We start from the raw sequence: 27,956 nt of genomic DNA on the forward strand, positions 1-27,956 counted from the left end.
AGGTGAAACACAAGAGGAATACAGTTAAATACATTCACTTATGTTTAAAGTGCTCAGAACTTTTACTGAATTAATCGACTCTTTTTCATTGCATTCAAGAGGGAAACATGCTTTTAAATTACATTTATATAACAGCTACTTTAAAGATGAAGGTAATAAAGATGAAACCATGTATTTAGCTTATAGAAGATACTGGATTGTTATAAATCAACATTTTTTTCCAGCTGCAAATGCAGTTTAAGTCCTTACAGTTATCTATAGTTATTATATACTCCAGAATATAGCTTTCATACTTTCATAGCTTTGTGATGACTGCTTCAGTTGCATTGTGTTTCATTTCAGTTCAGGAGTTCTCACACTAATATTGTAAGCAACATCAGTCATCATCAATAGTAATTTCATTGTTTCTTTCATATTTGTATCTATGGACGACACGCGTTTTAGGAAAATATACATTGAGAGGACATGGACAGGTACAGAAATATGAAATAGATGAAATACTACTGGGATGCAGCTGGACCCCAAGTGTATGGATGAAGTAGGGTTTTCCACATGTGCGGATGAGGGTTCAAAAGCTTCTCCTTTAAATGGTAACACAAAAACACAGGGATGGTTTACTGCTGTTGAAGGCTTGTGTGAAAATTACGAATAACATGAGATGCAATTATCATGACAGTGGAGGTGAAACTTTTACACGTTTTCTCCCTTATTTTTCTCGAGATAGATTGCTCAATCATCCCCTCTAACGGCGCCAACCGGTGAGAACTTCGGACGCGGTGTTGGTGGCACGTTGCGTGGAGAAAAACAGGATTCTGTGCAGACAATTCATCATCGCCACGTGAACGCGCCAGCAATCACTCCCCCCCCCCGCCCCGCAACCCACGTAGCAACAGCAGCCTCTCGGGACTATAAAAACCAGCAGCCACCGTCCTGGGAGCACGGAGGAAGCTCAACCTCTCAGGTGAGTTAACAGCAGCGTAGAGTTCAGAGAAACGCGCCGTCTTCTCTTTTAACGCCAGCTCTTAAAAGTTAGAAGTCTTATTTTGGCAAATGTTTCACATGTTCTCTGTTATTGGCTGTGTTTTTCAGTGAAAATTGTGCTCATCTAAGAACATGTTTGCCTTATCTTGTAAAAGCTGCTTAAATGCAAGTTTCCATTTATTGTCTTTTCAATTTTCTGTATTTTTCCGGTGTATTTCGCAGGTGTATCTGTCTGTCTAACAATCATGAAGGCTGTAAGTCTGATCCTTGCTCTGGCAGTCATCACTGGTAAGTACACTGCTAATTTAGAATGTATTAATATCAGGCTTGACTGGATGTGTGCTAATCTGTTTATCTATGCTTTCCACTTGTGGCCTTTATAGGCTGCAATGCCCGTGCTGTGCGCCAGGCTGATGCCACCGGAGACCAATGGGAGAAAACTGTGGAACGTTTCTGGAAGGAAATCGATGCCATTAGCCAACAGGCCAATGGAGCTGTTCAGAACCTCAAGGACTCTCAGATAAGCAGGGAGTTAGAGTATGTGTGCTTGAGTAATTTTTTATTCCTTTGTCTTCTTATTTTCAATAGGGAGTAATACATCTACTCAATACTTTCCTTAGCTCCACAGTTTGAATTTCACATCCTTCTCCAGAATGTTTCTCATCTCTCATCCTTGTCACTGTGTTTTCATGTCTGATCAAATTGTTCCTCTGCCTCTAGCACTCTGATCACTGACACCATGGCAGAGCTGGCAGTCTATCAGACCAAGCTGAGCGACTTGACCGATGTCTCCACCGACAGCCTGTCTCAGGATCTGCAACTTCTCATCAACAAACTGAAGAAGGACATGGAGGATGCCAAGGAGCGCGGCACTGAGTACCTGGGTGAGCTTAAAACCATGATGGATCAGAACACCGATGACGCCCGCCAGCGCATGACCACCTACTCTAACAAGCTGAAGAAGCGCCTGGACAAGGACACCGAAGCAATCCGCAAGTAAGTTGGGTGGGGGCTTTTGGACTTGCTTTTAGACTGACTTGGTCTTGTTTTTGTCAATGTAAAATCTAAATGTCTTATTTTCGTTTAAGCTCTATGGCCACTTATCTGGGTGAGGTGCAGTCTCGCGCCTCCCAGAACCTGGAAGCCATGAGAGAACAAGTTCAGCCCTACGTCCAGCAGGCCAGTGACACTACTGTCAAGAAGATGAGTGACATCTCCACCATGCTGAAAACCCAGGCCGAGGGTCTGGGCCAGCAGCTTGAGACCCAGGCTGAGAGCATCAGGACCCAGCTGGAGGCCACTGCCCAGGACCTGCGCACATCTCTGGAGGGCAAGATCGACGAGCTGACAGAGCTTTTGTCTCCCTTTGCCTCAAAGATCCGCGATAATGTTGAAAGCATCGTGGAAAAGGTCACTGCCTAAAGAATGACTCTGGGGGTTTGTTAAGGGTTGTAGATGGCTGATGGTAGTGGAAGAAAGAATGCATAAACCACTAGTTTCTGTATAAGAAAAAAAGAGAGAGTTAAGAGTTACTGATAATCTCGACATTATATGCTCTACTGTTCAGGATAAAAGGGTTGAATAGAGGGATGATTTGGCGCATTTTTTACAGAACAGCCAACAAATGGGTTCTTTTTTCTGCATTATCACCCTTTCTTATTCTCTTTGACACCCTTGATCACTGAACACAATCACTGCAGTTAAACACAGCTTTCCAACGTGAGACAATTATTTGTAATGTGCTTCGCTTTTCTACTTTAGAAATAAACTGTCAAGCAGTCTATACCCACGAGGTCCGAGTCAAGTTTTCCACTTTATGTTTGGGTGTAATATCTACCTGTTGAGCATCAAACACAAGTGTCTCTCATTTCAATAAATGCACTGAATGACGATCAAAGGATGGGGTGACATACAACATCGTGCCTGCTAGCTTCCACTAGAGGTGATGCTGAACCGTTAAAGTGCTCTTCTGTCTGTTAGGTCTTTTTGTTGTGCTGCACACAGAAGTGGAATGTAAAATGACTTCATAACAAACAATGGCAATCAGTGAGTAAAGTGTAATGCTGCCTGTCTGTTCTTCACAAGTGTCCCTTGTGTTTCACATGTTGTATGCCCACCATGCTGCTCTCCAGAAGTGCACTGCCTGTGACTACAGTGTGCTGAACAGTGCTGAGTGAATAAAAAACCTAGAAAAGATACTTGCTTGCCTCTGTTTGTTTCTTTAATCGACCATTATAAAGTGATCTTTACAAGATTAGGTTCAGTTATGGTTAAAGGCTGGCAGTGATCCAGTATTGCACTTTATGGCATGATAGCATTATCCATCCATTTTCTAAGCATAAGACTCATCGAGACTTCATCAGGTAGACTGAGATAGCCAAACTAAGCGTTTAATAAAATCAAAACAATTTAAACTTCCCCTATGTTTCAGTGCTGCACATTTATCTGACATGTTTGTACATTTAGCAGAGATTACATAAGGGGTAGGGGGTAATAAGGGGTAATTACATAATTGCACTCATAAAGCAGTGGAGCAATTCTTAACATCGTCACCTCACAGTAGGAAGGTTCTGGGTTTTAAAGGCCATGTTCTCCTCATGCTAGGATTTCCTGGGTGCTCCAGTTTATTCCCACACACCTATTGGGTTACTTAGTGACTGTAAATTGCCCACAGGTGTAAAGCACAAAGCATGAAGGGATGTCTGTCTCTACTTGTCCACTCTGTCATTAAAAAGACGACCTCTCCCTGATGTGCCCTCCCTCATGTTTAACGTCTACAGGGATTAGGTTCCAGCTGCAGACCCCCCACCATTCTCACCCTTTGTCGGGTTCTAGCTTACCATAAAAGGGTACGCTTAAAACAACAAAGTGTGAGGTTTTTTTTTCCTTCATTGTACCTCTACTCCACCCCAGTCCTCTGTGTTTCTGTTTACTCTCCTCACACAGCCACCCTTGACATCTCTCAGCCTAATGTTTTTCCAGTCCAGACTTGTTAAAGATCTGCTTCCAGATTCTGTTGTGTTGATCCCAGCAGGTATTTGGGAACGTTCTGTGCCACAGATTAAATGAACACTCTGCCGATGCTACCTTTATCTTGATTTAAATCATATTACAAAGCCTTGCATTTGTATGTTCAAGCTTAAACAGAAATGTCAACAAAGAACATTATTACATATACAGTTACTGTCATGCACAGATATGTGTACAGACTTTGTTTCTGACATGACACCATTTCTTGCATATCATAGCTCTTTTACACAGTTATTCTTGTCCATCTTTACACCATCACCTATTAAATGAAGGCTAAGATCATCAACGAATAAAAAAAAGTGGTTACTGGTACATTTTTCTGACAGCTCTTATAGCCATTTGAAAATACATTTATCTGAAAACAAAAAGCTTGATTAAGCTAGTGGTTTTATTGGTGCTTAGTGCAACAACAGTGATAGCAAAACTGTGACTTTCCCCTTGTTCCACATCGAATCCCATCTAAGAAAAAAGAGAGTCATGACTGAAACTCAGATCACTCTTTCTATGAAGAATCCTAAAAAATATATGCTTATCAAACACAGCAGGATTTTGTCTTTGAAGTTCAGCTCAGAGGCCAGTAGAGGACACCATTTGTCCCTGTTCATCTTCTCTCCTCTGACCCCTCCACTTGAATCCACGCTGCACAAAGCTACAGCTGTGTTTTCTTTATTGGAACATTAAGTAAACTATATCTGACTCGTAAAGACACGCATACTGTGCCTAAGGAACAGAGCACATATTTGAGAGTAATTTTAATGTTGCAGCTGGGAACTGCTGAAGAATCACTTGAGATGTGTGCAATTAAGATAAAATGTGACGTTGGACATGTCATAAGAACTGACAAGACCAGCATTAATGTCATATGACTGGTGCTTGCAGAAGGGTTTATGAAGTGGTGAACATGCGAACCAGAGGACTAAGACCTCTACCACTTTGTTTTCTTTTTTTAAACTTTATTATTGGTTTTAATCTAATTGGAGACTTCCTATTATCCCTTCATTTCAAAAATGAGAGGAAATGTTCCTCAAACAACAAGTTATTGTTGTATATATGACAAAATAGCTAGTTTATGGTCCGTCTGTATGCATTTGATAGATTTGCAATGATTCATTGAACTGTTTCTTTTCTACTTAACCTCACTGGGTTGTACAACAACATGTTTATCATTTCTATCTGTGTTAAAGGGCATTGCATGCAAAATGAAAGAATGACTAACAGTATGACTCTATGTTTATCCCCTATTAAATCATCTGTTTCGGGAACCAGTATTTATTTTGAAACAGACAAGTGAAACTCCTACAGTACCATCAGTTGTGTAAAAGGATCAGTCATGGATGGTAAAAACAGGAAAACCACAAGCATCCTGCTAGTTCAGCATTTCTGCTCCGTCTGCTCCTATAGGGTGTCTGCACTCAGAGCACTGCCCCACAACAAAACAAAATAATAAAAAAAAATCCCAGGAAATTAACAGGTGCTAGCTAGCCAATGACTGCTAGTAACCCCTCCAAAGACATCCCTGCAGAGATTTTACCTCCTTTTACAACCCCCACTCTTTTCACTCCATCCTTCCTATCCCCTTCAGAGCTGGCACACAACATCAGTCACTACAGGGGCCTTGGCCAAACACAAAACAACTTTTCTGTAAGCTTGTTATTGCAAATTGGGAGCACGCAAGACATGCTCTTTCACGCCCTATGCCTCCTACAATTATTCAAGAGGAGTTTATATGCACGCAAGCTCAAACTCATACATAAACTCACTGGCCACTTCATCACAAAAGAGATGGAGATTTAGTCTTTCAGAGGTGGTGTGTGAGTGCTGAGGAATGTGAAGGCTCATTTAACTCGATTGTAGGCTATTCATCATAACAACAGCAGCTTATAGGCCAAGTCGTCAGCAACAAATGGACATTTGGCCTTTTGCAGCAGACTGCTTGGTGTGAAAACAGATAAGTTAAGCAGTGATGAGGTCTTTAAATTGTCAGATGCAGACTTCCTGGTGCTTAGTCAGGTCACAGTTATAATGGGGGGGTTACTGAAGTTCATTCAGCTGCACTGCTTTTCTGCCACACGCCAACCTAAAAGATGCACCACAAATGTTTTTTTTTCCCCCACTTACTTCCCTTTTGAGAAATAGGAGGTCAGACATCAAATGAAGCAATGAAATTCTAAGTAAAGCGGTAAATGGAAAAATACACCAAAACAGAAAGAGAAGCTTCGGAAAAGCTGTTCTCTTCAGTGCATAAGCTGAGATTGACTTCTGCCCCCAAAACAGAATACAAAAGGCAACATTTAGAAATGTAAGGGAAAGTATTTAATGACCAAAGTTAGAATTACATTTTAAACATTCATTTGAATTAAGTAAAACTTATTAGAAAAACGTGACATCAGTTGAATAAAAGATAGATGCTACTTTTTATGATTTATGGGACAGCTTTATTGTAATAATAGCTTTTTTCATATTTCACGTAGAGATATGTTATGGTCATAATGCATTACTATTCCTGAAACTACCCTGCAGGACCAAAGCAGCTGAAATTAGTACAGTTTAATATTACAAATGAGTACCAATGCTACTGAATTACAGATTAATATAACACAAGTCAATCTATAGTGTAGTTTTATAGAATGAATAGTGATTTTGTTGCTAATGCATTGTTGTTGTTGTTTTTAATAAATCATTTTAAGGCTGGACTTTACCTTATCAAAACATAGATTACCAGTCAAAAATTTGGACACACCTTCTCATTTAATGTTTTTTCTTTATTTTCATGGCTATTTACATTGTAGATTTTCACTGAAGGCATCAAAACAATGAATGAACACATATGGAATTATCTAGGAAACAAAAAAGAATGAAACAAGTCAAAACATGTTTTATATTTTAGATTCCTTCAAGTGGCCATCCTTTGCTTTGATTCCTGCTTTGCACACTCTAAGCATTTTCTCAGTGAGCTTCATCAAGTAGTCACCTTGAATGGCTTTCACTTCACAGGTGTGCAATATCAAAGTTAATTCATGGTATTTCTTGCCTTCTTAATGGGGTTGGGACCATCACTTGTGTTGTGCAGAAGTCAGGTTGGTACACAGCTGACAGCCCTATTTGACAACTGTTAGAATCAATATTACGGCACGAACCAATCAGCTAAGTGAAGAGAAACAACAAACAGTCCATCATTGCCATCATTACTAACCCTTACTATTTCTTATCAAAACCTTGATAAGAAGTAGTTGATACATGTAAAGACTTTTGACACAATATCAATTCTTGACTAATAAATCAGGTCCAAAGCAGCTTCCAAAAATCCCAGGTCAATTGGTTATAATTCTATCAAAGGTTAACTATGATTCTTCTACAGCACATCTGACCTCATCGATTCGTACCATTATTGCTGAGGAACAAACTCTGAACTGCAAGAGAAGTATATCCCTAAACATCATCCATTGTTATTTCACTCTAATTTCCCTCAGTGTCTCTTTAGCCTGTCTTTACCATTGATGACTTCTGCTTTCTCTCATCACATAGTCTGTAATCAGAAAGAGACTGGGCATTTATTGCATGTGTGAAGCCGGTTTGTTTCATTGGTGTCTTTATCATGATCAGCATCTTTTAATGTAATAATATTGTGTTGGTCAATTTAGGGGGCAGTGCCACAACAAGGTCGCTACGTGAACATGTTTACTTGAGTCTGGTGTTTGTGCGTCACTGTCTGAACAGGCTTATAAAGAGGAACTCTCACAGGCGCTCAAAGACACTCGATTTTTCTCCTCTGAGACGAAAAAACAGGTATGTTTTGTATTTTACCACTTCTAAAACCGAAAAATAATGTGATTCCACTTTTTTTTTACAGACGCAAAAATGTACCTTAATAACAAGGAGTATCAAAATATTCTCAAATTGCCTATTTGTCTGAAAGTTTTGCTGTAACCTAAACTGACTTATGTTATTGTTGATATGACGACAACTGTGTTAAAAGTAGTAAACATGGTATAAAAAAAGAAATGAACAATTTAAAAAAAAAAACTAAATTTAAATGAAATGAATAGGAAGTTTGGTTAGTTGTACATGAACATTTTAACGGACGGGATGTAATGGGAGCTGTCCAGGGGCAGTGGTGCTGATATATGAAGGCGCTACTTTAAAATAATAATAAAAAAAAAAACTCTTTTGGCCATCGTGCAATGAAAGCACTTTTGTGAGCACATGAAGAAAGATCTGTCTCTGTTCTTCGTCAGTAACAAACAGCCGAGATGAGACTGTACCTCGCGGTTGCCGTGCTGCTGCTGGCTTTGGTCGCATTCGCAGGTAGGTGTTGTGTTAACCAGAACTATTTAAACCTCCCTGTTGCGTCTTTTTTCTTCCCCCCACCCCACCCCTTCTGATCTTTCCCTTGTACGTTGTGTAACTGGAATCGTCTTGCTTGATTGCTTTTTTCTGCAGAGGCTCAGGATGTTGACATACAGCAGATGTTCAGGCAGTGGGGCGAACGTATCACCGAGGCGGGGACTAAAGCGGCTGAGAAATTGAGCGACCTTGCAGAGAAGGCCAGGTATGGTCGCGCTCACTCAAGCTCAATTTGCAAATATACGCAGATTATCACATGCACTCTTTGGCTCTGTATAACACCCGACTATTCTCCTCAGGGTCTGGGGCAGTGAGCAGATTAAGAAAATTAACGCCTAGTTGGGAGATCAGAATCAGACGAGGAGACTTGCCCCTGTCACCAGCCTGAACCTGCTCCCACGTCTGACAGCTGACCATTCATGGTGGGAGGCCGATATGTCAACAGGACACGTTGCTCTGCAGATTAACCGGGCCAAATGGTTAGATTGTCTCTCTGTAAGGATGTTTCTTTGAGTGTACTCTTCATTTGTGTAAACTGTGAAAAAGTGCAATAAAGACATCAAAAGTACTTTTTAATTACAAATGCCTTGTCATCATCTCTATTAATGAATGAGAATAATGTCAATGCATTTTGGAAGAGTCTGTTAATATGTTTGATATAAATAAATGAAAATTACTACTCTGTGACCATACAGCCTCCATATGTTACACAAAGCGCCACAACTAGCATCCTTTTCAATTATTTTAAAGTATATTACATATTTCTAAAGTCTTTCTTCTGTTTAGTTTTAACACACTGAATGAAAGGAAGCAGGCTGATGCCAACCCTTCTATTTTTAACAGATGAAATCACTAATGCAAGGATGAAATTTAAATGCTGGGCAAAAATATTTTTTCTTTCCGTTTTCTTATTTTAAACACATTTCTGTGTGCATTAATGAATAAATCCATGCCCAACAAAGCCAGACATTACCAAATTGTAAAATATATGAATCAACAAAATAAATAAATTAGGTCAAAGTTTGTGTTTGTGTAGCTGTGTTCTCTCCATGGCACTTATGTCTTAATTATGACAAAGAGCATTCTTAAATGATCAAGAAATAAATATGCACCCCACAGTTTTTTTATGTTTTTTTTTTATTATTTGAAGCTGCATTTGGTAGCTGATCTATGTAATATTAAATTTATTCTCTTACTAAAAGTCTAATCAATACTCTGGTGACAGGTCCAGGTACTTGGACCAAATAATTATTTTATACTACACATTCAACATCACATGAATGGACTCTAAATCTGACCACTTTGATCACAGGCTAGCAAATAGCATCAAATAGATAATATCTGTGTCAATAATTGGTTCCAAAGTGCAAGTGCCAACATGGCTGTGTTTCTGCCCTTTCACAATCACTGGGATAAAGTCACTGTTTATGATGCGTTAATAATCCACCAGTTGTCCCACTTCACTGAAATCTGTTCCTGGGAAGAGAACAGAGATAAAAGGTCAGCAGCGAGAGCATGGAGGTCAGATTATTATCACATTGCATCAATTAAGTTGAATTAACTTTCACTTTAAGTTCAAAATGTCAGGGAAATTTGTCCTTCTTTGTCAGTCAGTTGTAGGTAAAATCTGCTTCTTGTAGGGAACAAACTGTGTGCAACATGAACACAAGATTTAAAATATTGCATTTTGTCTGTTGGCTGATTTAGGCAATAATAAATCAAGACGGGGCCACATTAAATGACCACCAGCTACATTCTCTGAAATACTCACAAAATGAATCAACCCATCCAGCACTATGTTGAACAAAACTGAACTTTTTTTTTTTTTTTTTTTTGAAGACAGGACGTATTGCACAGCTGTTCTATAGACAAAATGACTGTGAATTAGGCGTGTCTCATCAACGGGCAATCTATAAAATGAAAACAAATACACAGTTTCTGAGGTTGTAGTCATTTCTGGGACATACATTACTTTACAACATAGTCCAGATGTTAACAACCCAATAATCTGAAAATAAGACAAATAAAATCCTGATCCAATCTGCTTAGACAACTGTGAGATCAGGTTTGCAAGCATAGTATGGTAAGGAAATCCAATCTCAACATTAGTGTTGAGTGGTTTCCAAACAAAACAAACAAACAAGAACAGAGCCTGACAACTGACAAGATTTCATAGATTTTGTGGTGTACTCTGCCCACAGGAATGCTTTGCTTGCCTAAAAATCCTTATCTATTTGAGACTTTACTGAAACCCATATCTCTACAGCTGGAACTTGTAACTAGACTTTGACTGGTGTGTACACAAATCAGCACCCAGATATCTGAAACCAAAGGGCATTTGGACAGTTACTGAACTCAGCAAATGTTGATCTTAAAAAGATATCAAGAGTTCAGCATTTGCAGGTCTAAAACGCAGTGTGTCCTACATTGTTATCGAGCTCATATTTAAAGGTGAAAATAAGTTATACCACAAATCACAACTGACAAAACCAGATGTTCCCTAAAGGGCCATGTCTGAAATCTTAGAAAATCCAATATCATCAAAATGTAAACCAAATGCTTATACATTTTCAGTCAGTTTTTAGTGTTTTGTTATGTATACAGTCAGTCTGTGTGAGAGAAAGTAGATCTGTACTTTGTGTTTGTTAATTTTCGTCTTGACTCGTCACTTTGCTCTTACTCAGTATCTTGGCAATAAAATAAAACAAGGAAAAATAACAACCCAGTGAATCATCATTCGATCTGGACCATTGTACACGCTGTTGCAATAATCAAATACAAATCAAGTGGCATTACAACACTTGTTTCCTTTATCTTCTGTTGACCAGAGCCACAGAAAACGGCAAAAAAAAATTACTCTGTCTCTTTTTACTAGGTTATGATTTAGAATGCAGTTGTAATTTGACATAGGTGTTTGTATTAGATCTTTTGTTTTTTTTACTGATTTACAATGAATGTGATGTGAATGTTAGATTGAGTTATGATATGTTATGATAGACTCTAGCAAATGGATTGTGTTCATAGACAGTTCAGTGTTATACGAGTAGTTTTATGACAAACAAGCCAACAATGGCTGTTGTTTTGTTTTACTTTTTGTGGCTGATCCATATTAAAGAGTTCATTTTTATCCTTATCTTATTCGTGTAAAGTCCAGCTTTAGTATCAATTCCTGTATTTTGGAACTTGATCCTTTGTTGTAGTTGTCTGACAAGCTTGTCTGCAGCATGCGGGTCACTTTTGGCCCAGAAACCTGTCCCAATACACCCCGAGTGTCTGGGAATGCTGGTGGAGAAGGCCACGTATCTCTAAATCTGCTGATCATCTGAGTGCAGCTCATTCATAAAAGCGTTCTGGACCTATTTCTAAATGACGGCCAGTTACCAGAATTGTTAAAGCATCTCGTTTGTGTTGCAAACATTAGTCTTCAGATTAATGTGTTTGCGGGATCATGCTATATGTCTCGTCTTCCTCATCCATACACTTGTACCTCACAGGGTAGCCAAATCTAAAATCCAACATTTGTAGGAAACAACACGAGGCTTACACTGGAAACAATGTCTGTCTAAAAACAAGGAAAAACTAATTTATTTCAAGGAACTTTTACCTTGAAATAAGTGAAAAAAAATCTGCCAATAGAACAAGTGAAAAATGTCTTGGTGAGATTTCTGGAAATAAGATCTAATATTTAGAATATTGAGATCTTAAAATTAGCTGGAAAAACTTACTTTAAGCTCTATTTTACCAGGATTGTCAAGCTTAGGTGTCTTAAAATAAGGCAGAAAAAAGGGGAAAAAAGCAATTTTTCACTCAAAAACAGATTTTTGGTTTCATGTAACCTCCTAATTTGAGATGTTTTAACCCTCCTGTTGTCCTCATTTACAAGCACCAAAAAATACTGTTTCCTTGTCTGAAAAAAATCCAAAAATTCAGAAAAAAATTCAACAAATTTCTGAAAATTTGCAAAACCTTTAGGAAGAAAATTCCAACATATCCTTCAAAGTTTTATTTTAAAAAATCCTCACATTTGGCAAGAAAATCCTTGTAAATATTTGTAAAAAAAAAATGAGTAAAATTCTTTTAGAAAATCCTAAAAAATATCTAAAGTGATTCCATATATATCAGTACAACTTCTGACATTTTATTTAAGAATATTCACATAAAAATCAACCAAAATCAACTGAAATTCTCTGAATTTTGGTTGATTTTTATATGAATGTTCTTAAGAAGCATTTTTAAAATGTCTTTTTTTGTCCCACCAAAAAATGTTCAAAGATTTCCCAAAAATGTTGAAAATGTGGTCATCAGAAATTTCACTGTGAAAATATGCTTTTTTCCACATTTTCAAACTTTAAAACGGGTCAATTTGACCCACAGGACGACACAAGGGTTAAACTTATTTTGAGTTTTCTTGTAAAATTCAACTCAAAACAAGATAATTTCCAGATTGTCTTAACAAGATATTTAAGATGCTTTGTCTTAAAACAAGTCCCTCCATCTGCAGAAATGTCTCTTGTTCAGTGAATTTATCTTAAATCAAGTGGGATGAGACATTTTGACTAAAAATAAGACAAACAGACTTGGTAAGATTTGGAATTTTTGCAGTGTAGTTGATGCTTACTCTGAAGAACATATTCAACTACTGAATAACAACTATGCTGAATGGGCCTCCAGTGTCAAAAGCTTACTGCTGGAGATGATTCAGTTAATCATTGATAAGTACACGCCATTTAACGCAACTAATCCAGCTGATCAACTTATTCAAAACCAAAGAAAAGGTGATACTACATCACACATTTTAGTGTTTCACGGGGTGCTGCTGAATGTGTGGAATGCAGAAGAACAAAGTTCATAACAAATCTCACAGCATTTAGTTCTACAAATTCATGAATAAACATTTTCAGTGGTGCTTAGTGGGGTCATTGAGTCTGCCTTTTCAGAGAATTCGAGAATTAAACAGATGAACAATGAAGAGCGAGGAATAATCTAAGCAAAGAAACCCAGCTAGGAACTCAGAAAGAAAAAATGAAAATGGAAATTAAAATGCATCACCTTGCATGCAGTTTCTCTCAGAGTATGAAGGTGAAAGGTGAGGGTGCAGATTGCTCAGGACAATGTGTCTAGACAGGCCCTGGCTGATTGACCTGCTGACCATCTGTTACTGATCTGCCTCAGCAGATGATATACTATCTGTTGCTGAAGAAATGCTCATCGTGAGAAGTTTATCTTATCAACAATATCTTTAATTACAGCAGGTAACAGCACATTAATTGTTTTCTACCATATGAGCCTTGGCTCTCACAACATGCATGCACTTTTTTAGGAGGACTCCAAGTGCATTTCCCATATGAATACTGATAAACATTCCTTTGAAGGACATTGCATAAGCACTAAGTCATATTTCCACACACTTTTTTTTCTTTTTTAAAGGATTTCATGTACACTGGACTTTGTTTAGGTGAAAGAGTGTGTGTCCATGTGCATGCAAGCATGTGTGTAGGTGTGTGTATGCTCATCGAATGACGTTTGTTTGCAGTCCCCCCCTATATCATCCTGTCCAGATGTGAGCTCCGAGTTACAGACAACTCGCTTTCAGAGAAGACTGTCACTTACTTCTTGGATCTGCACATCCAACACAGCAGCAGGTACTATTTTCTTCTCTTCTCTTCGTAATGCGGCACTCCTCACAGATTTTCTTTTAAAGCTATTTCTGAATAGATGCCATTATTTTCATGAAACATCCAGGTATTTAACTTCTGCTTTCAGTATGTGCAGTTTAACAAACTTACTTATCATTTGCAAGGGTTAAAATGTTAAATGTGGAAGGGGTTTTACCGAGCGGACTGTTTAATTTTATGTTTGTTTCTTTTGTTTCAGACATGAATGCAAAAATTGTCATTGCACTGATCCTGGCTCTGCAGGGTAAGGGAACATTTTAATACAGTATGAATAACTGCAGCATTAGATTTTAATCCTTTTAAAGCTTAAATACTACACAGCTATATAAAATATAGAAATTATTACACAAAACACAGAAACCCAAACTGATTTTAAATGAGAATGTTTTTTTTATTTTTATTTTATTCTGAAGAGTATCTGCATCTCTTGGTGTAAAAACATTTTAATGCATGTGTTTTGCACTGATTTGATGGACACTATTGCACGGCTGACTCCTACACTGATTCATTTGTGACTAACATACAGGATGAATGCTCACTTTTAAACTGCACCAAACTGCAGTTGCTGACACACTTTATGCAGACTGGGTATTTTATTTTGTGCACATTTAATCTGGACACACAAAAAACATAAAGCAGCTTTTTGTTACCTTTAAAGTTCACACACAAATTCTTAAAAAAAAAATCCTTGAGAGTTTTTAACAAGCAAGATTTTGAATAAATTTGTGTGTTTTTTAAATATATATATATTTTTTTTACTCAGAGTGATTTTGCTTTGATGCATTAATTGTGTATGTTTATAGCAATGGTTTTAAAACTAAAAATCCAACCCTTCTTATTTCATTGCAGTCTCCACAAGCCTGTGTGAAGTCCCAACACCATCAGACGAGCTTGTTCAGAAATATGACCAAGCGAAAGCTAGATTCATACAGAGATTGGTGAATGCCTACAAAAGGCAAAGGGAGCCATTGAGGCACAAGTGGGCGCTGATGCTGCAGTTGCCGAGGAAAAGGTGGAAGAGCTGAAAAAGACCAAAGAGTTTGAAGCTGTCCAAAAAGTTCTTCAGTGAGTGTTCATTGAGAATTATTCTTAGAGTGAGGATCCTGATTCACTGTCAGTTTCAGAGGAAAACTCTATTTCTGCTGTTAATCTCAATGAATGCGAACACTTCAGCCATACATTTGTTATGAAACACTACTCATGCACTCTTCACATTTTCTAGTGATATCATAACAAAACAAAATGTATTTTCTGATAATGAGCCAGAGAATGAATTCTTTGGGTGTTCTTTTAAAAAAACCTGTCATTTCTCTTTGTGCAGAAACATCGGCACCGAGGTGGAGCCATACTTGAACTCGGCCCGTTCAGCAGCGCTGGGTGGATATGAAAAACATGTGCGACCACAAGTTGGCTCATACCTGAGCGACGCCCTCGACGTCATCAGTAAATTCTTGGATGGAGTCATGCCTGCCCAGTAGAGCAAATGCTGTCAGAAACCTGTAATTGATTCTAGCTCATAGAAACGACACCCGTTTAGGCCTAGGAGTGCAATGCACAATGCAAATATAAATTATTTGCTTATTCTTAAATCCACATCCTTGTCAAGTCATGCAGGGTGAAAAGCATGGCAAAGATGTCAACAACACCCGGGCAAATTGTGCATGTACAGTATTTTGTGTTTGATCACTAACCAAAGTCTGCCTGTAATGTGTGTATGTTTCAGTGTCCTCAATAAAATGAACTGAAAACTATTTGTGCTTCTTCACTGAGGTTTATGTGCTGTTGAAGGGCAACATCCACAATCAGTATAATGTCATTTAATTCTGTTTACAATAAGATTTGCAACTCTAGAAATGCACTAGCATATTTAAATTGTGCCACAGAAAATGCACACATTTGCAATGACATGAATTAAGATCACTTACTTAAACATCCTAAACAAAACAGTCATGCAATCCAGACACTGGTAACAAGTACTTTTTTTTTTCTTCTAAACAACATTCTTGGATTTCAGGCTCCATTTAGAAATTGTCATGATGAAAAATAATCAGCTGCAACCTGTATGCTCCTTCACTAATTCAGATTTGCTTTATTACTCCTAAAGTAGTATGCTACCAGTCAAAAGTTTGGACACACCTTCCTATTTAATGCTTTTTATTTATTTGTATTATTTCATACATTTTAGATTGATATTGAAGATTAACATTTTTTTGTTTACAGCATAATTCCATATATATTCCTTTATAGTTTTGATGTCTTCAGTATGAGTCTACAATGTATAAAATAATCAGATAAAAACCACTGAATGAGAAGCTGTGTCCAAACTTTTGACTGGTAGTGTAATAGTTGCTTGAAGTGAAGGTGTTACAGACAACTTAACTTCTAAGTGCTCAGACAGTCATCTCTGACCTCTTTGTTTGAACTGTAGCCCATTGAATTCTGTTCATTCAGTGCTGATATATGAAGAGTTCATTTGCAAAAACAGGTAACTCCGTTCTCAGAGAACTCATTTTTTTATTGTTTACTTGAGATATTAATAATAATAACACTAATAATTTATTTTTTCTCAATTTTGTCATGTATTTTTCTACTGAGTCAAATCCGCTCAACTTCATTTTGATTGATATTATCTCAGGTAAACAATAAAAAAAAAGTTTTCTGAAAATTGATCAAAACTGAGTTATCTGTTTTTGCAAATGAACTTTTCATCTGTTCCCAGTTGGATGACAGCATGTTGTGTTAGAGCACGTGGAAGGTGCATGAATATTTCAATTTTATCGCAAGATATTAGTAATTTTAACGTTTTTTTTGTCTCTCCACTCTGCAATAACATTGTTCAACACACAACACTGAAGACACTTGAGAAGAGAAATAATAGAATATCGTGTCATTGTCACAGCATTGAATCAGCTGGATTGAACCAAAATTGCAAGCCCTCTGACAGTCTCTGGCCTACTGCTACTCACAGCTGTTCTCGAACTGACCGGAGTTCCTGGGTCACCAGCAACATGACATGTGAGGCTGGATCACATGATTGACTGGGTTGTTTATTTGGATCTCGATCAACACGTAGCCGTTACAGAGAAACAGTCAACTCGAACAGGAAAGATCAAAACGGACATATCAGTATTTTTGGTCTATGTTGATTTCCTTTGGTTAGATGACCATGAAAAATTACAGCTATGTTTTAGAAGAGGAACCTTTATCATGGCAGAATTTCTTTGTCAGGCCCGGGATAAAAGCCAACATATTTTGTTTAAGGACTGAGCGGCAGAATATTGTGTTTTTTGGATGTATTGCTGCAATGCTAGCATGTTGGTGTCTTGTAAACCCATGAGGGTTTGGCACGCTTATGCGCATGACACGAAAATAAAGAAATCAATGTAATTATGCCCAGTAAATAATACACAATAGCACGAAAGTTAAATAACTTTTTGTGCTGAAGTCTGATGACAGCACAATACAAACATTCCCCTAAATAACAGAAGAAACTCATATAAAGCATTTCTAACAGTCAGTGTTCTTTAGGTTAAGATTTTCAAGATTTTCTTTATTTGGCTTAAAAAATAAAGATTTTATTGCTGTTCAGAAATTTGTGTGAAATGGTGTTCACCAAATGTCCTGCTTTAGCAAAAACAAAGATTTGTAATGATTAACTCGAGTCAAAATATTTACTATCACTATATAACCACAGCTTCAAGGCTAAAAAGGCAAAAACAAAATCAGACGCCAAATAATTTTGGAGAAGAGAATCAAACACATAAATTGTATCTGTAAAAGAAGAAGGAAATCATATGAGGACAACATAAACAACAAAAGACAAACGAGATCAAAATATCTGCTTTGTGCATTCAGTTTCATTTGAAATCAAATCACAAAACAGTACATTTCCACTTGTACCGTTGACAGCAAAAACTGTGCTAAACTTTCTGATGAAAATAGACATGAGTAGAAGCTTTTGGGGAATCCACATGTCCATAGCCTATTTCTTCTCTTGATTAAGATTTGTAATAAAGGCTTGCTAAGTCTTAATTGCAGCACAATAGATTCAGTCGAGTCAGTCAGTTTCATAACCTGAAGGAGCGTAGATGACGTGTTCAGCGCACTGTAGACTTAGGACCATCTTGACAGGACTATTGCAGAGTGTCATGAATGCATTAGCCTCGTTACGCAAGTAATACGTGCTTCCTTATTTAGGTCGTGACCAGGGCAAGATGCAAGAGTGTGCTGCATTAAAAAACGACTGACCTTATCAATGGAAAATGTTTGATTGTGGCATGTTCAGATTTATTGTCACATATAAAGTTAGCGGGAAACTATCTTCCACAGTGTTTCCTTTCAATGTATGTGCTTGTAAAATGATTTGCTTAGGCAACTTTTGCTGATTTTCTCACCAACCTTGTGTTTACATGGTCACAATGCATGCTTTATCAAAACACAATGACACACTACTTCAACAAACACCTCCAGACAGCAGAGCGGGTTTATCTTCCACCGAGCGCACTTTGACTCTTAGGACAACGAGTCAACACCTTTACACTCCTATATATACAGGTCGGGCCAGCGGTACCTCTGACACTGTTTTCTTTTCACCGTTTCTGCAGAGGAATACAGTGAGTACTGACACTTTTGCTTCATTAGTGAAATAAGCTGTGTTAGATATGACAAAGACTGAGAGATAATAGCTTTTGTGGGGACAGGGGCTTTATGCGCAACAGAATTGCAAATGAGAAAATGTTGTGTTTCACGTTAGAAGAGTGAAAAATTCAGACATAGAGAAATAATACCACACAAATACATCAGCCTTACATGAGGTGGGAAATCTATGACAATGTCTCTCCCTAGTGGATAAAGTCGGGTAAGCCTTAAATATGTTATTATTCTCTCTCTTCATTTATAGATACCTGAAACTATGAATAAGCTGCTGGTCATCACTGTGCTTGTTGCACTTCTTGCACTCAGTAAGTGTAATTTCAGAAAATTAAATAATTATTAAAAATATATATTCAGTGGAACACACAAAAGGATTGTTTATAAAGTCAGCGTTAACTGAATTGAAAGACTGGGATGATTTCTGAGGGTTTGTTCAAAGCTAAAACCAGACTGATAATTTGCAGAGTATTTATGTCAAGACCACGAAATGATTAATAAAGAAATATGTTTAAAATTTCGGTTTGAATGTATGGCTTTTAAACAGATGTGTATTTAGGTTTTTGGGTTGAAACAGTGGAAATCTCTTTGGAATAATATTTAAAGCATCATTTTGTTCAAGAAAATGTATACAAAAGAAATAACTAGAAGACATAAGCTTGTATTTTGCCACTGGTTATGTGTGTTTTGTACATGACATAAAAGTTGCTTAAAGCACAGGCACACCATCTGTGGTACTTTATTTACAATAGCTGTTTTCAGAAGAGGCACGGTGTTCTACAATTGTTGCTCTCCCTGCTCTTTTTTCAAACATATGACCTCTCTTGTGTACACATTTTGTGTAATATTTTGTGCTGAAGTGTACACTGAATATAAAAACTCTGCCGACCTGTTTTTGTGCAGACACTGAGGGCTACCGTGTGCTGAGGCAGGCTCAGGAGGAGGAGGAGGGGTCTCTGGGCAAGATAGCAAGTACCATCAAGTCCTACTATAGCAGCGCTGTCGACACTGCCAGTGACTACATTGACAGCATCAAGGGACTTAAAGTGAAGGAGAACGTATCGTAAGAGATATTAAATGCAGATTGTCTAATGAAGTAGAAAAAAAAATCTCAGAATTTATATTTGAAGCTCTTTCCTTTCTGTGTGTTGTCCACAGGAATCTATACAATCAGGCTGCTGAAATTGTGAGCACCTACTCTGGCATCGTACAGGACCAGGTTTACCACAGACTTTACCTCCAGCAGTAAAACAAAAAGCGTTCCAGTGACCACTGCTACCTCAAAGAACCCTCAATTTCCACTCACAAAAGACTAAACATCATTTGACATTCAAAACTTGGCCATTTTTCACCACACCCAAACTTCATAACTTCAGACAGCATCTTCAGAACCTGCACGGGGGGTAGATGATGATATCCTCTGATTGGAGACGGTGATCTTTTATAAAGGCAGTTACCAGCTTGCATGGAGTAAACTGGACGGGAGCACAGAGTATCTTGTCATGTACCATTTCATTTGTGCATAGGTCTGAGAGTTAAAAATCAGATGTGAAAATAATGCAAATGATTCAGACATGTAACACCACCTACTAGCGCTGATTCTCTGGTATCTCTGGATAAATTGAAATATTCATGTCATATCTTCAAATAAAATATTTATACTAAAACCAGCAAACAAACAAAATGTGACGTCTCCTTTCCACAAGCTAGTTTAGTGTTTGATACAGCAAATTGTGCATACTGCTCCCATCTGTGTGTGAGTGTGTGTAAGACCCGTGTCTTCTTTCAGCTCACTGATGCAAAGAATCAGTTTTTGTCTGTATGAATCTACAATGAGGCACAAGACTTTTATCAGCTGAGGCAGCACCAGAACAGAGGGCTCTGTTGCAATTAATAATGGATGAAAAGAAACAACATGTAAAATGTGATCGCAGAGAAACTGATGGAGAAGAATAAACAACAAAGACGAGGGAGTTGGTTTTATGGATTCTGACAAGCAGTGATGCAAGAGTGCTTTGATTTTTAATTAATGCATAAATCTACAACATGTGTCCTCTTCAGAAGCTACAGCCAATACAAACAAAAGAGATGAAATAGCTTTTAGGCATGGGTTTGTGTAGTTGTTACGAAAGATGTATACAGCAGAGCCAAACAGGACCAACTACACATGTGTGCAAATCTTAAGGACTACAGTATTGTAATACGACCACTGCTGCTTTTGCTACTATTTTTTAGAATGAAACAGACATTTGATTTCGATGCAGTCATCCTTATTTATTGCACTCCACCCATCCGATATCTGCAACTGAATGCAATTATGGCCTCCACACCTGCAAGGGATTGTAAAGTAAGTTTATGTCTTATAACCAGTGGTGTTGCGAAGGGGTGGTTACCATGGGTTACGGATAAACAAAGCAGATGCAATGGCTGTCAGATGAATCCACATTGCATTTCAGTCTGCTTGTTTTCATGAGGAAGCCTAATTTTTTTTTTTTTTAGCTATACAGCTCCAGTAAAATCCTCTTGTCAGACAAAATAATCCATAAATATTTCAATCGGTAAGTGGATAAATTTTCCACAACATACAATAATGTACAGGGATCGGTGGACTGCTAGCAGGCATCAAAGAGTATCAGATGACTGCAGATGCAGCTGTATGAGAAGCAGACAACACAACTGAATGTTCATGTTTTTGGATCTCCTGTTCTACCTTAGTTATCACAGATTTTTGGCGATGTGGCCTGTAAACTAGGCTGTAATAATCAAGCAGTCGTTTGTTTTCACGCTTCGTGCTTCTATCGTGTCATGCTTAGTAATTTGAAACATGTACTGATATAGTTTGATCCAATGAAGCTCATAAAGTTTCTACAATGTTTAGCATTTTATCTATGATCAGACACGGTGATTAGGGCGTAAACACTGATATAGTTTTCCGAACATCTCATAAAATATCCAAAATAAACCAATTTCTACCATTTCCTAATAAAAACTATGTAGAAAATCAGTCTAAGAAGGTTCTGTTTTTGAACACGCTGGTGCAGGCCTGGGTCATTCTGGATGGAGTTTGCATATTGTCCCTGTGCCTGCATGGATTCTCTCTGGATTTCTCACACAGTCTGCACATGGCAGGTTAATGGGTGATTCTAAATTTGCTTTCAGCATGCATTCTAACATGCATGGTTGTCTCTCTTTGTGTTAGCCCTGTGATGGACTAGTCATCTGTGTACCCCTATTCCACCACCTGGATCAGTATCCACCCTCCAGCAACACTCAAGGCAATAAAACGCATATAGCTGGATGGCTATTGCTATAGTGGGTTCGTGGATTAATCACTGCTCAATTTTAGGAATAATTTGGGGAAAATTTCTCATGTTTCTACAGATTCGAAGGGTGAGAGAGAGAGAATATGACTAGTAGATCTTTAGGTTTCCCAAAAGGCCATTTGGTGTTGTGCAATATTTCAATTAATATTATGAAACAGTTAATAATAATTAACTGTTTCATAAAATATTAACCTTTATAAGTAGAAATGGGAATCAGGTCTCCAGCGTTATGACAAAAAGAATCTGTGTGGTGCTGTAAGTCTTTGCTGATCTTTATACTATGAGCTTACACACAAAATCACAAAAACCGTGACTGGAATTGTTCATGTCTAAAGAAGATTTACCAGATCTATGATAAATGAAAGTTCTTCTTGTTTTCAGAAAAGGAATGAGGAACAAGGAAGTGTTTTGCTCTATGGAACATATTGTTAACCAAAGGTGTTGAAATCTTCTTCGATAACGTTTATACAAAGGTTACGGCTGGATGGGAAATGATGCTGAAAAGCAATAAAGCTGTCAGTTCCTCCCACTGTCGTCCTAAAAGCCGTCGGGTATAAAGGAGAAAGACTGATCAAAGTGCCTACATATTAGGTTGGAGCTACTGAAGAAGGCTACCAAAACTGCATACATCATGAAGCTTCTCCTTCTGCTGCTTGTGTTGAGGCTTGCAGGTAGATATTTGCCATGCTGTACCTGAAATAGAAGAAGTGAATATTAGAATAGCCATTTGTAGTCTCTCTTATCTTGTTACTGTGTTACAGGAGCTTTTCCCCTGGAGGACAAGGTCTGCCAGCCCCACTCCAGACCGTGGCAGGTCTATCTACATGGTGGAGGGCGGGAATGCAGTGGAGCTCTGATTGATAAATGGTGGATAGTAACTTCCTTTGATTGTGCGCCCCAGTAAGTGAATGATTGCATCGAATGAAAACCTGCTCCCGATGTTAAATTCAAATCACCATGTATCGACTGTCTGTCTAGTCAGAGTCATTCAGAGCATGATATTTAATGTAAAAAAGTGGCATTCATTTGGTTTGAGTTCTCCAAAATATCAACAATAAAAACACATTTGGGCTTGAGTTAACTGTACTGAGGTACTTAATATAGCTTGCATTGTTCCAGTTCAATCAAGTATTATTTAAATCTACCTTTGTTGCATTTACTTCACTTGCTGCACCATTCTCCACTATGGTGCACATGGTTAGCATGTTGTCCTCACTGTTGCCAGCATCATGGGGTTTGAATGTAGTGGTTGGATGAGGCCTTTCTGTGTGCAGGTCACATGTTCTCCCCGTGGTTGTGTAGTTTTTTTTTTTTTTTTGCTCCCACAGTCCAAAGAGATATAAAAGGTAATTTGATTGACGATTCCAACTTAGTCTGGATGGTTTGAATCTTAATTAGTTACTGTAGTCAGCTTTATAATTTTTGCTTTCCTTGATAGCCGGTATTAGAAAGGTTGAATATTTCTGACAATTTTCCGGGAATAAATTCTACTTACTTGAACCAGATCCATCAGCCTGCTGTTCACATCTGATTAAGGCTCATTCTTTCTCTGTTATGGATTTGTTTCTGCTTGAGGCCTGAGATGTGCGCCTAGCTTAATAAATTCAGTCCCGCTTCTGTCCTTTGCAGATCCTACAGCACCATTGCTTCTCTTGGGGAACATGACAACACTGTGGAGGAGGGCACAGAGCAGCACATTTATATTGCTGACGTGATTTATCACAGCCCCTACCGCTCACCTCTACACAGCCTGGTCATGGGTCGTCTGGCTAAACCCGCCCAGTTTACGCAGTATGTTCAGCCCATTCCTCTGCCCAGTCGTTGCCCACAGCCTGGAGAGACCTGTTATGTCAGTGGCTGGGGCTCCACTATCCCAAATCAATGTAAGTGGATTTAAAGGTGTTACAGTGGCGTTTACACCTCATTAACTTGTCACCACACTAGAATTTAGTATAACTGCAGGATAAGCCAGTGTACGTTAATCCACTCCTCAAATATTCTCTGTTGCACAAGATTCACTTCAGCTTTCCTGCACATATTAGCTAAAGGCCTCTGAAGTTGTATTATGAACAAAGAGATCTTTATGATTTGGTAAATGTGTTTAATAACTTTCTTGCTGGGAGTTAGATGAGAACTACTGATGCAATCAACATGATACAATAATGTAATTAGTGACCCTATCCTTTGGATGGAGCAATGGTTAGACTCATGCAGACACCCTTTGTGTCTACGTGAATTAGCTGCTGACTGTAGTTTCACGTTCAGTGTTAAAGTATAAGGAAGATATCAGTCTTTTCTTTTGTGTCTCTCATTTGTAAAACCATGTTTGGAATCCTGTATTGTTAATGGACTCATTTATCAGTGCTTTGTTCTCATTCATTTACCACCAGCTTCTAGTATATTGTACATTACTGCACTCTGCAGTACAGTAGAAAGCTTTACGCCACCAGTGTCTTAGGTTTGTTATTTAGAAGATTTAGACGGAAAGACTGATACTACTCTTGTATTTGTCCATTCAGTGTGAAGCTACATTCAGCAGTCAGTTAGCCTGGCTGACTGTAAAATCTGGAAACAGAAGGAAACCTTGAGACTGGGTCTGTAATAAAATGCAGCTTACAGCAGAGCTAAAGCTTGATAATTAAAGATGCTATTTGGCATTTATCTAATTCATACAGAAACCAAACTCTAAAAACAACAGTGGTTTTACATTAGTGATGAGTAGGACTGTTTGTTGAGCCCTTTTCAGACATGGGACATCTAATATAGATGGATTCATCCCTGTTAAAAGTGACAAGAATCCATCATTCAGACATAGACCACCTTTACATTAATATTCCTCACAGTTTAATTCTGACATAGCCACCACAATGATGGAGAGGGAGTTATACATACTAGATTGGACAGCAAATGATGTACAAAACATATTAATGCAACTGCAAGCAAAAACCTGCATCTAAATTAAACTTAGCAAACTATCAAAATAAGTAAAAGCTTAGTTTATCTATGAGTTCCCAATACCACTCAGAATTTTGTCCATGGGTGATAATCTAACTACATTTTACCAGCAGTAAAATAAAAATATTCCAGTTGCTGCAATGCAGTTCAGGACCCGACTTCCCCTCCTAAGACCCAAGTGTTGGTTGGGCTTGCATTTTAGTTTTTTTTCTAGCTATTTGGGATAAGGAGTAACCAATAAATATAAGAATTGGATAATATCTAATACCTGATTATTATGTTTGTTACACTTACATTATTTTTTTTACTAGATTTACATTGTTATTGTTATTACTATTATTATTATTATTTGTAGTTGTAGTATTACTAATAGAAGTAGTAATATTAGTATTATTATTTGTATTAACAATACGCTCTTTTAGGGGAAAAAAAACAAAAACAAAAACAAAAACACGTCCACATATGAGGACGGCAGGTCTGAAGATGTTAAGGTAGGCCATGATGCATCAAACGGTTTAATTGCAACTGATAAACTGTGAATCTGTGAGTGACAGCTCACCTATGTAAAGAAGAGAAAAGTGTGCGGTGTTACTGGCCATTAGATCCTGATTTGGATTTATTCTGTCCCCATGTCAAGGCTAATTTATAATTTTAACTAAATAGTAGTTATCCATTATTCCACATGGACAAATGTGAGCAACTCTCTTGCCTTGAAAATTCAAATGGTTGGTTTGTATGGTAGCTGCATGATCCAGAGTACAGACTAGTATGGTACAGAGAGCAGAAAGACACAGTTTGAACACCTCTTCTTAGTTCACTTTGCTTTACAGCACCATATTACTTAGGCTACAACATGAAATGTTCATTAATATTAAATGTTACTGTGAAGAAACTAATAGCTTAGAATAATGGTACTCCAAATAAGTCATGTAAGCTGTATTCAGTTTATTTATTTTTTGCAAAAACTTTAACAGGAGCTCAGGTTTCATTTTTTGCTTCCATCTGTTTGGAGGAATCCTTCCTCTTTTTTTTCTTTTTTTTTAAATCTACCTGCAGCATCAAAACAATTACAGGATCCATATAAGAGACTCCAATGCATATGGTTACATACATTTACAAGCAGCAACAGTCACTTCATTTTTAATATTTTTTCTATTATTATCTATTTATTTATTCTAAAATAATTACTTATAAATTATCCTTGACATAGAGACAGGATCAGTGAGGATGGAACAGCAAGTAACACTGTGTACTTTTCTGTCACTTCAGATATGCGAGTTGTGTCTGAATGACAAAAGGGGCTTATTCAGACATGAAGCTAACATGTTCAGTTCTCTTCAAATTAACAGAGAGCAGTGCACATCATCACATTAGGCAGAGAGACCTCCTGGAGTCTCATTGTCACTTCAAAGGTCTTTTCCCATCTACTAATATCAAATGCAGCTGCAGCTTTCCAGATGAACAACTCCTGCCTTAATACTGGTTGTTTCCTAAATGCATCTTAGTAATTTGACACCAGAAGACAAGTAGCACCAAGCCCTTGACGGCACTTAACCAGAAACATTGACCTAATGGGGGAAAAATACAGAATGCAGCACTGATACTTTTATCTTGCGCCCATGACTCAGGGATGTGTGTTGGATTTATCAGCAGGTAGGAATGATATAAAGCTCATCAACATTCTGGGCACTGCAGCTCTAACAAGGCATGAACATTCTATTTTGATTCTTTAATCAGAGGAATTTAATAGCTTGCCAAAATGCCCAGTCAGTGATCAGGACTAATTAAAAGAGGTAGACCTTGAAAATAGTATTTGCTCAAGGTTCAGACCTTACGTTCCAGTGCAAGAAGAGGCAGTGCATAAAAATGGGAAGTAATTCATAGATCCTCTGAGGAGAAGGAAAGAAGCTTTTGTAAAATAATTTTTAAAAATAAGAGGGAGACTGACAAGTGAAGGGACAGACGATATCACAACTACAAAACTTTGTCATGTTCACCTCGTTAGAAATTTCGATTTAAAGCCTAAATGATTTAAAGAACTTAGTTTGAAAGAATTACTAGAGTGATAACCTCCCTCCTTCCTCTTTGAAACAGATGGGCCTTCTCAGCGCCTGAACTGTATAACTGTGCCTATTGTGGATGATCAGACTTGCATCAACAGTTTCCCTGATTATCTGTACTGGAGCCTTGGTATGATCTGTGCCGGACAAGAAAACACGGATAACTGCATGGTGAGCATGAACCTAAAGACATTTCAGATTAAACTGCTGCAGGTCTTACCTCTTCTTTGTTAGTCTACTTGGTCATTTGTGTCTCGGCCCTGCCATCCTTCCTGTGTCATTGCATTTTCAATACATGACAACAGTCTTGTATTTGCTCCTTTCTCTCTAGTATGACAGTGGCAGTGTGATGGTGTGTGATGGCCAACTGCAAGGTGTGCAATGGTTCAGACATGGCTGCAGCAACCCAGCTGACCCCACCGTCTACACCAAGCTGTGCAAGTACAACGACTGGATCAACAGTGTGATGGACCAGTACTCTGGTGCTCTGCCAACGGAAACCACTACACGGGCGACGACAACGATGACAACGATGACAACGATGACGACGAAAACCACTCAACGGATGATGAGATGAAGCAGCAGAGAGACACATTTAACCACAGATAAAGTGGAAATACTACTGTATACAATGCTCTGGACTGCTGTGGGCTAAGATCAGTTACTTCCTTCTTGCAATGAATGCTGTTGTATTTGAGTTGAACTTATATCATAGACTAGGCTAAGACTCTCAAAGACAACTTCTACTTATATGAAATAAATCAAGCATTGCAAGCTTTATTCAATCTCAAATATTTTGACAGAAAACAATTAATAAATGTTGAAAATATATATTCATGTGTTCGTATTTTTGTCCTAGGGCATACTTTACAATTTTTTCCACAGCTGGCTAACAGCTCCTGCTGCCCAGCTCAGATTTAGCTCACTTCAAGAACATA

At 38.0% G+C, this 27,956-nt stretch overlaps 4 protein-coding genes and 1 long non-coding RNA gene across 6 annotated transcripts; 4 read left to right on the top strand and 1 right to left on the bottom strand.

Annotated features, from left to right (window-relative positions):
* The first annotated feature begins 18 nt into the window (after positions 1-18).
* Positions 19-20,347, top strand: apoc2 (apolipoprotein C-II). 2 transcript variants are annotated; one of them, XM_051956666.1, is made up of 4 exons: positions 19-23; positions 18,931-18,991; positions 19,584-19,743; positions 19,839-20,347. In XM_051956666.1, the coding sequence occupies exons 2-4, from the start codon at positions 18,943-18,945 to the stop codon at positions 19,927-19,929; spliced, it is 300 nt and encodes a 99-aa protein (XP_051812626.1). In that variant the 5' UTR covers positions 19-23; positions 18,931-18,942; the 3' UTR covers positions 19,930-20,347. The 2 variants fall into 2 exon arrangements, with proteins under 2 accessions (XP_051812626.1, XP_022053722.1); XM_022198030.2 differs by lacking the exon at positions 19-23 and adding an exon at positions 18,540-18,643.
* On the top strand, positions 884-3,179 carry apoeb (apolipoprotein Eb). The gene is made up of 5 exons (XM_022198041.2): positions 884-961; positions 1,204-1,269; positions 1,365-1,518; positions 1,702-1,977; positions 2,070-3,179. Exons 2-5 carry the CDS (start codon positions 1,227-1,229, stop codon positions 2,401-2,403), a joined length of 807 nt encoding a protein of 268 aa, XP_022053733.2. The 5' UTR covers positions 884-961; positions 1,204-1,226; the 3' UTR covers positions 2,404-3,179.
* Positions 14,070-15,781, top strand: apoa2 (apolipoprotein A-II). The gene is given in 5 exon segments (XM_051956668.1): positions 14,070-14,097; positions 14,230-14,274; positions 14,880-14,989; positions 14,992-15,095; positions 15,352-15,781. Coding segments are annotated over 5 exon segments (429 nt in total). The 5' UTR covers positions 14,070-14,084; the 3' UTR covers positions 15,509-15,781.
* On the bottom strand, positions 20,040-23,641 carry LOC110953840 (uncharacterized). Its single transcript, XR_002595890.2, has 2 exons — positions 23,499-23,641; positions 20,040-22,696 (listed from the first exon to the last, which is right to left on the bottom strand). It is a non-coding gene; the product is annotated as an uncharacterized LOC110953840 (long non-coding RNA).
* On the top strand, positions 22,550-27,849 carry LOC110953838 (trypsinogen-like protein 3). Its single transcript, XM_022198029.2, has 5 exons — positions 22,550-22,674; positions 22,765-22,903; positions 23,633-23,886; positions 27,053-27,189; positions 27,350-27,849. Exons 1-5 carry the CDS (start codon positions 22,635-22,637, stop codon positions 27,593-27,595), a joined length of 816 nt encoding a protein of 271 aa, XP_022053721.2. The 5' UTR covers positions 22,550-22,634; the 3' UTR covers positions 27,596-27,849.
* Positions 27,850-27,956: the final 107 nt, after the last annotated feature.

The sequence above is a fragment of the Acanthochromis polyacanthus genome, chromosome 12, assembly GCF_021347895.1.
Source record: "Acanthochromis polyacanthus isolate Apoly-LR-REF ecotype Palm Island chromosome 12, KAUST_Apoly_ChrSc, whole genome shotgun sequence".
Taxonomy (NCBI): Eukaryota; Metazoa; Chordata; class Actinopteri; family Pomacentridae; genus Acanthochromis; species Acanthochromis polyacanthus.